This window comes from Pempheris klunzingeri, chromosome 7, assembly GCF_042242105.1.
Source record: "Pempheris klunzingeri isolate RE-2024b chromosome 7, fPemKlu1.hap1, whole genome shotgun sequence".
Taxonomy (NCBI): Eukaryota; Metazoa; Chordata; class Actinopteri; order Acropomatiformes; family Pempheridae; genus Pempheris; species Pempheris klunzingeri.
The window spans coordinates 28,052,981-28,067,130 of record NC_092018.1 but is presented as its reverse complement, the minus strand read 5'-3'; the positions used below and the strand labels follow the sequence as shown (position 1 = coordinate 28,067,130).

Here is a 14,150-nt window from a genome sequence, read left to right as displayed (position 1 = left end):
TGTTTAGAAACCTGGAGGTAGGCACCCCATAAACAAAACATCCACTGTCATTTAAACCAAGAAATCTGCATTCCTGCTACACATAAATCATGTATTAGATCTCAAAAATAGTAAATTGCATAAACACCATCTCTCTCTCTCTCTCTTAATCAGACAAATACCAACCCACGTATTTATTTATCATTCCCATATAAGTCTGTACACACCTGAAAAGTCTAAAGGGCCTGCACCGTTAATACCACAAGGCCGACACATGGAAAGGAAAAAAGTCGAAGAAGCAAACATTTGGATTTCTCTAGTTAACGAGTCAACGTGGAAAAAATTCCCTGATAGATTGGAAGCATTCTCTCTTGCTGTCCCATTTTATAAAGGGAGTCAAAAAGGTCGTGAAGGAGAAAACTTGAGATGGACAAAGACTATTTTCAACACCTGGGTCAAAATCACGCTAGCAAATACTTTCAGTGGTTTGTTTGAGCCTGTGCAGGTGTCAGACAGGAGTTTAACCCAGAATACACAAAAAAGTAGCTCAAAGCCCCCGAAAAACTTGGTTTAAAATGTTAAATGTGTCTCTGTAACAATAAGCAACAGCAAACAAAGCTTAAGTCAGAAAAATCATCTTTAGCTAATTTTCAGGACGAGTTTTACAAGATTCCACAGCTAACGTCAAACAAATCCCATGTAAAATAACCAAAACTGTTGTAATTATGGGAGAAATATTGAAATATTGTGTGTTCATATAAGACCTACTAAGAGACCAGGGACGTAGTTAGAAGATGCTTGAGAAAATAGGTTTATAGGGGCTTTAAAAAAATGTAACGCTGACTGAGGCTAATCCCACAAATCCGCTGCTCCAGTTAGCTAAGACAAATTATTTGTAGCTTCTATTTGACCCAGGCGTGCTGTTTTCACCTTCAAATTGAGCAAAGATTGCTGACTGCATCCATTTCCATGTTCTGGACATGTACAAAAAGAAGTGGCCCATTTGGGGAGGGGGGGGCGGCCATCGTCATGCTGCTAAAGCTCCCCCACCGATAATAAAGACACATTTACTGTATTTATTGGAGTCCCACGGGGGAATCAACTATACACATTCTACATTAAGGTAACGACAGCAGCGTACGCTAAGACTACTTGTAATATAAGACGTCCATAACATGTTGTACATATTTCAACAGTCCCTGACATACTGACAAATTCCTCTTTGCCAGATTTTATGTATTCACGTTAACATGTGCCTGTATATAGATATGTGGGCCAGTCGGTATTTTCATATTTTCTATATAGAAGAGTATAAAAATAAATTAAACTTACACCATCGACTCAAATTGAGCTGGAATTTAAAGGTATATCACATCTGCAAATGTATATTATATATTTATATATATATTTCAAAGCATTGCAAGCCAGTTTAAAAACATCAACTTAAAAAAAAGAGACAGATTCAGTTGCAATTTAAGACATTTTCCGAAAAATTAAACAACTGATTAAACAAAACTGTTGCCTCAAAGTGCCATGGAAGACTATGATTCACTCCAAAAATCAAGCTCACAGCTGGGTGCCCACACAATAAACCTTACATCATCACCTCCGCTCATTAAAATTGATCAGATATATTCATGGAGAATTATGCAGCACTGGGTTATCTTTTATCTCAGAGTAAAGACACACCCCCAGATCTCCACCAAGATCCTTCACAAAGCCTTTAGCTCACGGGCATAAAATCTGAGGGGGAAAGAGGAGAGCGTAGCAAAAAAATAGTTCCCACCCAAATGCATACTAGACCAACATTTGCATGGTTCCCCGAATGAAGTGCTCTGCCGCTGAGGAGGAGGAGGAGGAGGAGGAGGAGGAAAGTGGGGGCGATGTCATACATCAGGATCAGCCCTAACAACTCAGAGGGAGCTCACGCTGGGATTGAGCTGTTTCAGTGAAGCCCAGTGGACTGCCGAGCAGCAAACAAGCTCACAAGAGACTTGTAGATGGCAGGAGCGCTGCCCAAGATGCATCCCCGCGGGACAACTCTTGGTTTTTGAAAGAGGGGCGTCCATCTGTGAGGAGCATGTTCAGCTTTCCTCCTCAAGGCCTTAAAGCCAGCATATTAATGCCTCAGTGCATGCAAACCCACCCTCACCCCTCACGTGTGGGTCAGCATGATGGATCTTGCCGACGCCTGGTTTTGCTCCAACAGGGAGAAAAACAACGCAGGCTTTATATTCACAGAGGTCGGTGTCGTCAGCGTGTCAACAAAACAAATGAGTTTAACCTTGATGCGCAGCAAAACCCTCTTCACACCCGCAGCCAACGTCTCGTAACAAGCATCAAACTGACTGGTGAGATGCTCGTTTCATCTATTTCACGTCTCCTCTCATAGACAGTCTGCAAGGTTAACCATACGACATGCCTTTATGACCAAACACTAATATTTCATAGTCTTCTACTTCATGCACTACAGAACACACTTCCATTTTACGGAACTACTGACCAAAGGTATCAGAAGTGGAAAATGTCAGAGATGCTCAGTGCAACTTCACCAAAATAGTCAAAATCCTCTCCTTCAAATCACAAAACCAAGTTTCACCACTTGTTACAGGACAATAATTAATTATTAGAGTTAAAGGGAGAAGCAAATAATCAATTTGAATGAATTCAGAATGCTGAAATTCTCTTAAATTTCTCTTCACAATATCAAACAACAACTGGTCCATCGACACGTCATCATATTGCAAATATTCGCCCGACAGTCATTATGCAGCGTTAGTCTGGGCCATGCATTCTGGAGTTCAGCATTTTCAAATATGCCTTTGTATAGTTTTGGTCCATCATCACTGTACTCTCAGTGCAGAGGAACAGCTTCAGCTCCAATCTAAAAAGGGTGAAATACCATTTACCTGCAGCTACCAACATCAAGGCGGAAATCTCACCAAGTCTTTAATTCTTCGACCCTCTGAGAAAATTTGGCATGAACTCACCATGCTCAAGGCATGAATCAAGAGACAGTAGGGGGTGTCTTAGGTTATATAAATCAAAATACTGATCATAACTGTGCCATTTATTTTGCTTCTGTCGCTCTTGCACCACCACTTCTGCGGGGTATTTTTGTTTGTGGGGGGTGAAGAGTTGTCGGCTGCATGTTGGCCCGTCATGCAATGTCCCTGTTCTCTGGGCGACGGCGGGGCGTGGTGGGTTGTGTTCCTGTGCACCAGCTCAGCTGGCCATCAGTCCTTCAGGTTGTCCTCGCCAACCCCCTGTGCCGACAGCTCTGTCAGGACGTTGTCCAGGTAGTTGGGGTCGGGGTAGCCGTGGCCGGTCAGGTTGGAGCCGAATTCTGTCTTGTGGTGAATCTCGTTCCACACCACCGTGTCCGACTCACCTGTGGTGCTGGACGTGCCGATGGTGAAGATGAGGCGTCGGTCCCAGGCCATGATCAGCAGCTTCAGGACCTGCAGCGACGGAGGAGGGCGGAGAAGGAGGTTGTTATCCCTCGATGGCAAGAACAAAGCAACAAATCACATGCAGCAAAAGCACAACTCGGTGAGTAACGCTGGTGGTCATTTACAATAATGTTAGTCCTCTTTCGTAACATATCTCTTGATATCTCACAATAATCTGGTGCCACAGCTCACTCAGAGAAGTGATGTCAAATCAAAGTTTATTATAGCCCTATATCACAAGGACTGTACATAAAATAACAACAAGGAGGAGCATTAACAAAATGTGTGAAATAAACAATAAAAATACAACAATATACACACAGGAGTTCTGTACATTCATACCTCAATACAGATGAAAACACATCTATGCAACCATAATTTAGACCTTTAGGCAGACTAAATCAGTCCCCAATTTAATTCTATATTGCTGTTGTAGTCCGAGTGAAACGATATTCTCAACTTTCTGTCGAGAAGGTTTTCACAGCCAGAATGACCCAGCGAGGTATTCATGTTTGTTGACTTTGTGTCAGTGTTTGTGACGCTTACCTTCCTGCCTTTGTCATTGTCAGGGAGGTAGCAGTGTCGAGGGAACCCTCTTGCACTGAACTTCTTCCCGGGGTTGGGGTGCTCGTTGGTCTGGTGAAAATGCCAAGGACAAAAACAAACATTACAACTCCTTCTTTTCCAATTACGACGTAATTGTGCAGGAAATATCAACAGCACCCACAGGACAAGCTTTAATGCTTGTGGTGCTTATAATGGCCCTTTGTACAAATCACTAGAGAGACATGGTACTGTAAATATCCAATTATTCTTTAAATATTGTATTCTATTGTACTTGCAGGTGGGTCTGAAGACCTCATAATGACAAATTGGCCACATAATGTTCTCCTTTTCTTTATTTCGAGCGAAGTTTAAATTGTTTTGTGAACCAGTAGCTAGTATTCCAAGAGTTTCTGTGTCTTTTCTGCCTTTATTCTGCACATTAATTGTGCAGATTAACATGTCACGTCTTTTGCATTGACTCTCTTTTCAGCCATTTCACCAAGACACGATCTTTCATTCTTTCTATGACTGATCCACTAGCTAATGCTACTCTGCTGATGCCAGTTAAGTCCACTGCAGAGAAGCGAGAGGACAAAGAGAGAGCAGGAGACCAACAGAAATACTCCCTGGTGATAGTGCGGCCGTGCTGACTGCTGGTGGTCAGGTGACCCCCCCCCCAGTATTCTCTGTCCCCTGAGACGCTGAGCCTGTTCCTCTGGTGCAAAAAGGTCAGTTTATTGACTCTATTAAAGCTCCTCTCAGCAGTTAGGATGAAATATGCAACCGTCTCATCTTCACCAAGCCAAACTCAGGCTGCAAAACACGCTCACCTCCCCACTGAAAATGAGACATACGTTTAAAAATACCTTTGGATTTGGATTAAGCTCAGCTTCATTTTAAAAACTGGTTTAGTATTTGATACATAAACTACGTATGGGATAAATTATTCAAAAAACCTGCAAACTAATCATTAGTCATAGTCCTGATATAACGACAGTCTGATGAGTCTGTCTCAGTCCTCAGCCACTGTGTGATCCCTAACACTGCAGTTTTGACTCACACAACCCCAACGCCTCACCTTCCAGCACGAACAAGCGACCGACAAACTTAAGCGGATAAGCAGCAGTTGCAGAGGAGAGACACTGGATCAGAGCACAAAGGGAGCACGGTGGATTTGGGGATGTGACACGGTTCTGACCTGGATTCCGGCAGGAATGTCATAGACGATGCGGATGGTCTTGGAGTCTGGGTAACCGGGCAGGCAGTGGGGGATGACGTGGTACTCCATCTTCCCAGGAGGCTGCGTGCCCGTTTTCTCCCCATAGATGGTTTTGCATGTTGGACACTGAAGACTGCCATCCTGGTTTGAAGAATAAATGGCATATATAATGACACCAATGACGATACAGACGTTTATTGCTTTAAAAGGGTAATTTCACCCAAATTACAAAGACATTCTTTTTCACTTTACCTCTAGTGGTATTCAACCGTGCAGATAAGTTTTGGTTTTATTTACATTCTGAAATATCTTTTGATTTCTGTCTTCACTCCAAAACAATGGACGTGGATGACATTTGGCTTGTCGTCCTTAAAGCTGCACTGATCAGTATCTTTATATCAACGATGCATCAAGTGACTACGTAATGTTTTGGCTCACTCTTACTGATCTCATCATTTCCATCAGCAGGCAGCTGTGTTCAGCCAAAAAAACAAACAAACTATTAAACCCATTGTGCAGCTAACAAGCACCAAACAGCAGACAGGCAAACCTAGCAACTAATCTAACTCATAAGGTGATAATATGTCCATGCTCCCCCCAAGTGGCCAAAAAATGAACTGATATTTCCTAAAAAAACACAATCAACGGCGAGGACTCTTTCCAAAAACAATGTCCTGGTTACTAAACTGCTGACAGGCTGTTCTGTGGATTATCTGACTAATAGGGATCTTGTTCCTGAAAAGGTGCTGTTGAAATTTTCACTTGTAGTTTTTCCACATCAAGGGGTGAAACCAGAAATCTTAAAGATATTTAGAGATAACGATATTTCAAAACATAGACAATAAAACCAAAACTATCTACATGGCTAAAAAAAATATGTTTCTCTGACCAAGTAAAATAATTAAATAGTACTCGACAAACTGATTTGAGTTCATTAGACCAATTATTGTTGCTCATTAAATCTGTTTTTATTTGCCTCTCCTGCATTAGCAAGCAATGCATTTGTATTTCATGCAAGTACAGTGAACTGAAGTGAGCAGAATTTCTAATGGTTTTACAAAGTGTTGCGCTGTCAAGGCTGACATGACTGATTTGATAAGAGAATATTAGATCCCCATCTGTGTACAGCAATATTAAAGCCTGATCATCTGCCAGTGCCATGCGATTCAGTCAAGCTGTAAGACATCGCGAGTTTATAATTTGAGCCTAGAGTGACATCATAACAACGTCTGGCTCACAAGCTTTTACCCACCTTATTGCCATTGTTGTACATGGCCACCAGGCACAGCAGATGGTACATGTGCCCACACTTGCCAAGTTTGCCCACCAGCTCTGGCTTGATGCCTTTGTGCTGCAGGACGCCTTCATAGCCTGATGACATGACCAGCCTCTCCATGCAGATGGTACAGTCCTGGAATAGCCAACCAAAATACTTCAGCTGCCATTCTACATGCCTGTGTGTTCATGAGGCTTTGACACTTGGTTAGGAATCAAATGGTGACAGAGTGCACCACTTGGTGGGCACAAACTTTTGAATCTGTGTGAGCGAATGTATTTTTGTGACTTTTTCCTACCTCATCTGGCACCACTTTAATCTTCTCTGTGTATCTTCGCACCACATCCTCTGGGTTTTTGCCTTGTCGTGGAATAAATCATGAGAGAAATGAGACGACCATCGAAGAAAAGCCAAACTTGCCACTTAGTTACACCCACACACCACAAGTACATAAGAAAAAAGCCAAAATGGACCACTGAATGCCACTTGCTTGTCATTTCCACACAAGAGAATAACAGCTAGATCTTGATGGATGACAAACTTTCATCAGTTTCAGCGCCCACGCTGGCCTGGGCGTGTCTGCGGCCCCGCTTCTTTTCTCGTAAAAGAGTGTGAGTGTACATGTGAATGGGGTATACATGTCTGTGATGTTGAAGAGGAGGTCACCTTCAAACTGGCACATAACAACCAGCCATCCCCGCATTCTCTGATAATCCCTGTGTGCAACCAGGCTAGCATGGCTGAGAGCACACCCACAGCTTACACCCCTAATACGCTTACAGGCAACCTCCTTTCCCCCGGAGCCTTTGTTTGTTCATTTGAGGGACAGCCAGCGAACAGAGGGAGGGAGAGCAGTGGAAAGAGACAGCAAAAAAACAAAAGTTAAGCTATGAAAGGTAGGGTGAGACGGGGGGAGGTGTGAAGAGAGGGAGGGGAGAAAACAGAAGAAAGGAGGGGAAAGACAGAAGAGACTCATTTATGCATTTTACGCTGTTGCCATTTGATGGCTTCATTAGCGGGATCAAAAGCCTCTGTGACCTTTTTCTGCACAGGAAGCAGAGCGGGATAAGCCCAAATCTCCCTGCACGAGAAAAACCACATCTCCATTCCCCACACAGCCCTCCAGTATCTCTGAGCACGCTCTGTCTGCAGACAGCACATACAGGTTTCACATTTGGCTGCTGCCTCAGTCCTCAATCTACAGAGTCACTGGTAATACATTTCAAAAGGGTCCACACTCTCCTGACAGTTTCCGAGCTTTTTTCCAAAAAGAGCACTATGTAATTTGACACTGAATATAAGGGAAAATAGAGAGAAGGTGTAGTTTTTAGCCATGCTAGCAGCTTGGCTTTAGGGATGGCATTGTCTGTCTGTTGTATTAGCATTTAGCTCAATTCAATTGTCCCTACTATGGCTGTAGAATCTTAGTCTTCTTTGACGTAAGTTAGTTGTGTTAAGTTCATCAGATGTTGATGATTTTCAGACGAACCTCCCTTAAAGAAAAGCTACTTTTAAAAATAAGCTAAATATTTATTCATAATTCATTTATTATTGGAAGTGTTCTTCTTCGTGTACAGTATGTTGAACTGTATGCTTGTGTGGAAACGGGCTCTACTGCAGGTGATGCTAGCAATTACCTGAAATTGCAAGCGCGCCAAATGAACACTGTCTCCATTCTCCCTGTAATCTCCCTATAATACCAAATTACACGCTTTAATCCTTTGCAGGAACCTTCCTCTATCTTACAGTCACATATCAGTACCTTCCCAGTAAAGTGTAGGAAAATAAAGTGTTGCTGCTTCATCTCCGCACCACTAAGTAATGAAGAGCTCTGAAGGGGTTGAAGAGGACAAGCGATGTGCAGGAATGGAAACCCAACAGCCTCACTGATCAATTAGGACAAAGGCTCCCTTGGGAGCATGGCGGTTTCCACGGCATCCATCGACAAGCACTTATTCAAGCCCAAAGCCGTCCAACTGAACACCAGATCCCCTCTCAAACCAGCTCAGTACAACAGTCCCATCTTAATTGCTTTCCTTACGACTGCCTCTGTCAGTCTGCAGAGTGTAATGTCTATAAAATTGTTACAGTAACACTTTCGCTGTATTTGCTCATAAATCGGAACTAGCAATCATCATTAACATTTTATAGGAGCTTTTTGAAAAAAGTACAGCAATGCTTTCCTAACTAATCAGCAGCAACCTTGGGTGAGGTTGGATTTATTGTAACACCCTTACGGATCTTAAATGGGAGGTATTTAAAGAATAATTATAGCCCCTTTGTCGCAGCAGAAAAAAAAAAAAACAGCTTTTGTTTTGTTTGCATGTAGAACAACAGACTTACAGACAAGTGATACGAGGAACATCCTGCAAAGCCTGGCAGGACGGAGAAAAGTCTGCTGGCTATTATTGGTTGGTCTGCATTTCGGCTGCATTCACAAGCACACTTATATATAAATATAAATACAATGGTTGCACAGTCCCCCCCCCTTTGTTTTCAAACCAATTCTTCCTCTCCTATATTCCCTCCATCTTACCTCTCCTCAGGTGCTTTTTCTTGGTCTTACGGCGCATGCCATTGATCCCTGGCACAGGCTTCATGTCGCTCTTGTTGATGGGGGGAGGGTGCAGTATGGGCTTAGGGGCCCGAGTCAGGCAAACTGGCAGACCTGCAGCGCACATCAGGATACCTGTCATACCTGATGCATATGTACAGCACACACGCACCATACACACACACAGAGAGGAGTGGAAAAAGCACTGATTGTGAATGTCTTTCAAGATCAAGAGTAGACATCTAACTGTGATCACAGAGACACACACTTTTTAGATGTTTTATGAGCATTGCTATGTGATAAATGCCGTCTAACCTGCTAGTGCTGGGTGCACTGGCCCAGATCCAGTCAGGTTCTTGACTGGGAGAGCAGGAACCCTACAAGAGGAGAGACAAAAGAACATCATGGTTACAGAAAGTGACTTGTTCACACCACACACACATTCAGAGTCATAATACCACCTCTAGTAGCCATTTAGAGACTCAGATTTCTAGAAGCGCTCATCTACTCTGAATTGTCTTGGGCTGCTTCATGCCATGTCAGTCCACTCTTTTTGTAAAACAAAATCTATAATTTACACTTTTTTTTTCACACTTTTCTTTAAATGCACATGTGACCTCCTAAACGGAGAGTAAATTGTCCTGATCGTGCACCACTGCCTGTTACCCCACAGCTGAGAAAACTGAGTACAGCAGCTTGTTCTACTCTGCATGCCATAAAAAACACTCAAGTCAAAATGTCACATGTGCTCCGCCACAGAGACAGAGACCGCTGCAATGGGAAGAGACAGCTTGACTCATGTACAAAGCTCTGCAGCAGAGCCTGATTCAGGATGACATTTGGAGAGGCTGGAGTTCGTGGCAAACACAGGCGACAAAGACAGTTGACTTGCGCACTCTTCAAGATCTGTGGAGCAGAGCGGACAAAAGCACTCGGGGCATTAATATGAGCATACAAGTCAGTGAGTCTCGTTTCAAAGGGCCGGAGCCTCAATTCAACCGAACAGCGGAGCTCTGGAAGGTTAAAAGTAAGACTCGGTGTGACAAGCCGACTCAAGTCAATTCAGTTGAAGTGAGTCAAGTCATTTGATGGAAACGTTGGGTTCATCTAAACTGCAAGTGCAGTCAATATCTTGTGGACGTGAAAGTTTAACGACCCCAGAACCTCAAGTTAAAGCTCAGCTTCAGGACAGAAAGGTACCAGGGCGAGTTAGTAAGTTAGTGACTAGCTGGTGAACATGGTGGAGCATTTAGAAGCTGAAGAGAAAGATGTTTTATCAGGAGCTGGTGGAGACCAAAAACAGAGCTAAAAGAGAGTGATTAGTGGACCTCAGGTGGCCTGAAACACGACCTCGAAACATGTCCACCATATCAACTTCATGAGGTGCTGATATACCAGTGTTGTGTTTACAACCTGTAGCGTTGTGGCCAAACAATTAGTCATCCAAGTTTAAAGGCTCGCAAATATATTGAAGGTGTTGCCTAACTGGTAAAACATTTTTGGAATGTCTTGAAGCCTGCATTGTTTACACCTTTAGCACCCAAGGTCTACGTTAACCATCCATAAAATGTGTGCACAAGAAAACAGAACAGGGACTCACTCATACAAAAATTGGGTTAGGCACTGGTCTTAAATGCAATAAATGCATGAACATAATGTGACCTTAAACTGACATTATATCAGGTATCAGATATACTGTATCAGTGATATATATCTGGAGGACACAATTACTAAAAGTGGAACAAAGGCCATCAGCTATCTCCTGGATCTCTTATCTTGGTTTACTACACACACACACACCCACGCAGACACACACTACTGCACATATACTTCTGAATCTCTCTGCTCTTTGACCATGAAGCGACTGAGTCTTTGGCGCTGCAGCTCCCGGGCATTTCACAAAATCCGCATCAAGAGGCGGCTTTGATATTAGCGAGAGCCTCTGTTCCTGTGCCAGGGGAAGCCCTTCAATGAGCTGACTGCAATAACAAAAAGGGACAAGAGGCCTGGCTGAGGCTGATGTGTCCTATCGCATCTCTGGTGAGGACTCAGACAGACTGCGTCTCACACCAGTGGACCAGACACCAGGATCAAGCGACTCCAGTTGTGAGTCAGAAATGAATTAAAGTACACTGATGTACGGTTGCAACTCACGTCAGACTATTGAAGTCAGGGGTGTGAGACCATGACAGGTTGGATTTTGGCTGCAGGATTTAGTTTCAAGCAAAAACTACAGTGAGTGATTTCACACCTTCAGCTGCAGCGGAGGAATTAATGAGGAAACTCTCCTGCTGAAGTTGGTGATTGTAACAAAAACTAACCGGTCAATACTTCACAGCACTCGGCTGCCCATCACTCAGTTAAAGCACCTGTTCGGGTCAGAGGATGGCAGTTTATTCTGTCCGCCTGAAAACTGGAGGCAGCGTTTTTCTTTTGTGGAAGGCAGAAGAATTGACAAATGTCTCATCAAGCGTGTGCATCAAAAGCAAAACGTGATCAGCTAAAGCAGAGGGTGAAAAAAAACCCCACACAGATTAGGTGCTTCCCAGTGGGAGAGTTCCTCCTCCACTTAAACATACACTTAGGCCTTAAATCAAATCAACACACGCGGCGAACAAGATGCCTCCCTTTATGAGTGCATGTATAATTTAGGGTGTTCACAGAGAGCGCTGTGATCAAACAAATAATTTTCATTAGAGGCAGAAATGGGACAACACACCATGAGAGCCCTCAACACCATCTCATTGTGTGCCGTCAGTGCATTTTGCATAAACTACATGCTCCTGTAACTATACAGTGCAGATGATATGTCAAGGATCCACAACACAACATTAATTAGGAACGCTTTTCATCTTTGTTGACTTCCAGTTTTAGCAAAACAACCAGCAGCTACTGACGATCATTATCTGATAGACTGAAAGAAATGAGCCAACACACTTATCTACACTGTGTTTATGGTTTATTTTTACAGCGCCTGATAGATCCACATCTCGCAAGCAATTTCCCATCGCGCTGTGGCATATTATTTCTGCAAAGCTTGCGATTACCTATCTGTGCACTGCAGAATTTTTTTCCTGCAGGAGGCTGCGCCCTTAACCAGCCATTCGACTTGTAGCCGGTCTGCAGCTGCCACCCTCCATCTCATTCAGCACGCTGCTAAGCCCTTTTCTCTTGACTTGTTTTTATAGAAATGGGCACCTCTGGAGGCACTGACCCTGTCTGTCCCGGCTGCGCCTTCAGCCGGGGTTTAAGACACATGCCACCTCCTCACACTCTGCTGACAATCCCTAATGCTACATGACTTCAGGGCTTTGACTCTGGCACATCACATTTGTCTAAAAAAAAAACCCCATCGCCACCGATGTGAAGAATCCATCGTCATTATGGGTCTCTGTGCAGATGTTTAATAATCAGTGCAGAGTACCCAGCGATCTTGTTCACTGTGCTTCGATCTTACATGAAATTATACGTCATACATCATCAGTGTAAATAAGAGCAGACCTTTTCATCACCACAACACTGCTGTTCCAGCACTCAAGTTTTGACATGACACATTCAGCGAACCAGACGGGACCTCGTCACCTCTGCATTTCTTTCACCCTGCCAACTCGAATTTCTCTCCTCCTCCTGACCTACCCTCACTTCTTCGCTCCCTTCTTTCCATCTTCTCTTCATGACAAACCTACACCCAAACCTTTGAGAGGAGACAGTTCTCTGCGTCTTTCAGAAATACTGCTTTACTGCGTACGTCTAATGCTGTCATTTCTGACCTACAACCATTGCAATTAGGTGATAAATCCAGCCCCATCATACCTAACCCATTAACGGCACATTGATTACGGCCCTTGTCAGGTCAGGGCACGAGGGTCGCTGTCCCTCTTCTGTCTCCTCAGGCTCAGTATCGTGCTTCCTTTCCTGAGGGAACCTCCGGTCTGCCTTGAGGACTTAATCAGACTGAGAGCGATGTGATTCCCCAAATACAGAGACCACATTAGGCCTAGTTAGGAAAGTGCTGACAGAGGGCTAATATCTCCTCATCTGTTTATTATGCACCATAAAGACAGTGAGAGGCGGGTTGGAGGTAGAGAACAACAGGAGTGCTTAACTGCATATTGATGTGGGTAGCGGGAGGCAAAGGCAAGCCCTACCCTCTGCTACAGTAAGGGGGGAATTACAACGCGGCTAATGCACCTGAAATGCCCTCCATATGAGCGATAATGACAGAAGGACTTTCCAAATTGCATCACTTTGGTCCAGATGAGCTCTGGTGATTTATTCATTCATTTCAATATTAACTTTTCTCTTAAGGCGGCACCGGAGCAGCAGCCCACTGAGGGATAATGATCTCTGCACTCAACACACAGCCCACCAGTCAAAACTCAAGACGAGCTCAAGGAGCTCGTAAAAACAGCCAATAGCACATCATTATTCTGTTTAAGGACCGGACCTCTTCCTACCTCTCATCTTTCACCAGCCTAAACGAATTTAGGTTCTTCTGTCTGACGACACGCAGCACCGGCCTGAAGTCAGTTAAATACCAATGTGCACAAAGACAGCGCACGAGAGGAAGTGGTTTGACTGACAAAATAGACAAAATCCCCAGCGATCTTGTGAAATTCTGTCTCAGTTAATTCCACTTCAAAATATGTCTGTTCATATTTCAAACAGACACACAGTTCAGTAGTATCTCATTTCTCATAATCATTTCATGACAAGACTGACTGCGGTTCCCATTTCATTTTACCAAAATAAGTCACACAAAGGACAAATACCGTACATTAACAACATAACAAAATGTTCTTATATCTGCTTACACTACATTACAGTGTGTTATAAACCATTTATGAAAGGTTTATATAGTATATATAACCGCTAAATGAGGGGTAGGGTTTAACTTAATTGTTATCCAAAACCATTTGACTCAAATGGATAAACATTAGTTTCACTTTTTATCGTGTAATTGTGAATGATTTCATGAGGAACGTCAAATAACAATCAAGATAATGCTATGAGAATTTACACTCCCACAATTAGTCGGTTAATCGATTAGTACATTGCCAGAATAATTCAACAAATAAACCAAAGTAAATAATCAGCCGATTAATCGATAATGAAAATAATCTT

At 43.3% G+C, this 14,150-nt stretch overlaps 1 protein-coding gene across 2 annotated transcripts in view; it reads right to left on the bottom strand.

The window, feature by feature from the left end:
* Positions 1–1,837: 1,837 nt before the first annotated feature.
* Positions 1,838–14,150, bottom strand: part of dtx1 (deltex 1, E3 ubiquitin ligase) — a 43,681-nt gene continuing 31,368 nt past the window's right edge. The window contains exons 4-10 of one of the 2 annotated variants that reach the window (XM_070834310.1): positions 9,342–9,403; positions 9,009–9,170; positions 6,771–6,832; positions 6,449–6,607; positions 5,176–5,337; positions 3,978–4,067; positions 1,838–3,440 (exon numbers count right to left, since the gene is read on the bottom strand). In XM_070834310.1, the coding sequence (XP_070690411.1) occupies positions 3,216–3,440; positions 3,978–4,067; positions 5,176–5,337; positions 6,449–6,607; positions 6,771–6,832; positions 9,009–9,170; positions 9,342–9,403 (922 nt within the window). In that variant the 3' untranslated portion in view covers positions 1,838–3,215. The remainder of the gene's footprint in view (positions 3,441–3,977; positions 4,068–5,175; positions 5,338–6,448; positions 6,608–6,770; positions 6,833–9,008; positions 9,171–9,341; positions 9,404–14,150) is intronic. The other variant, XM_070834311.1, reaches the window with a different exon arrangement.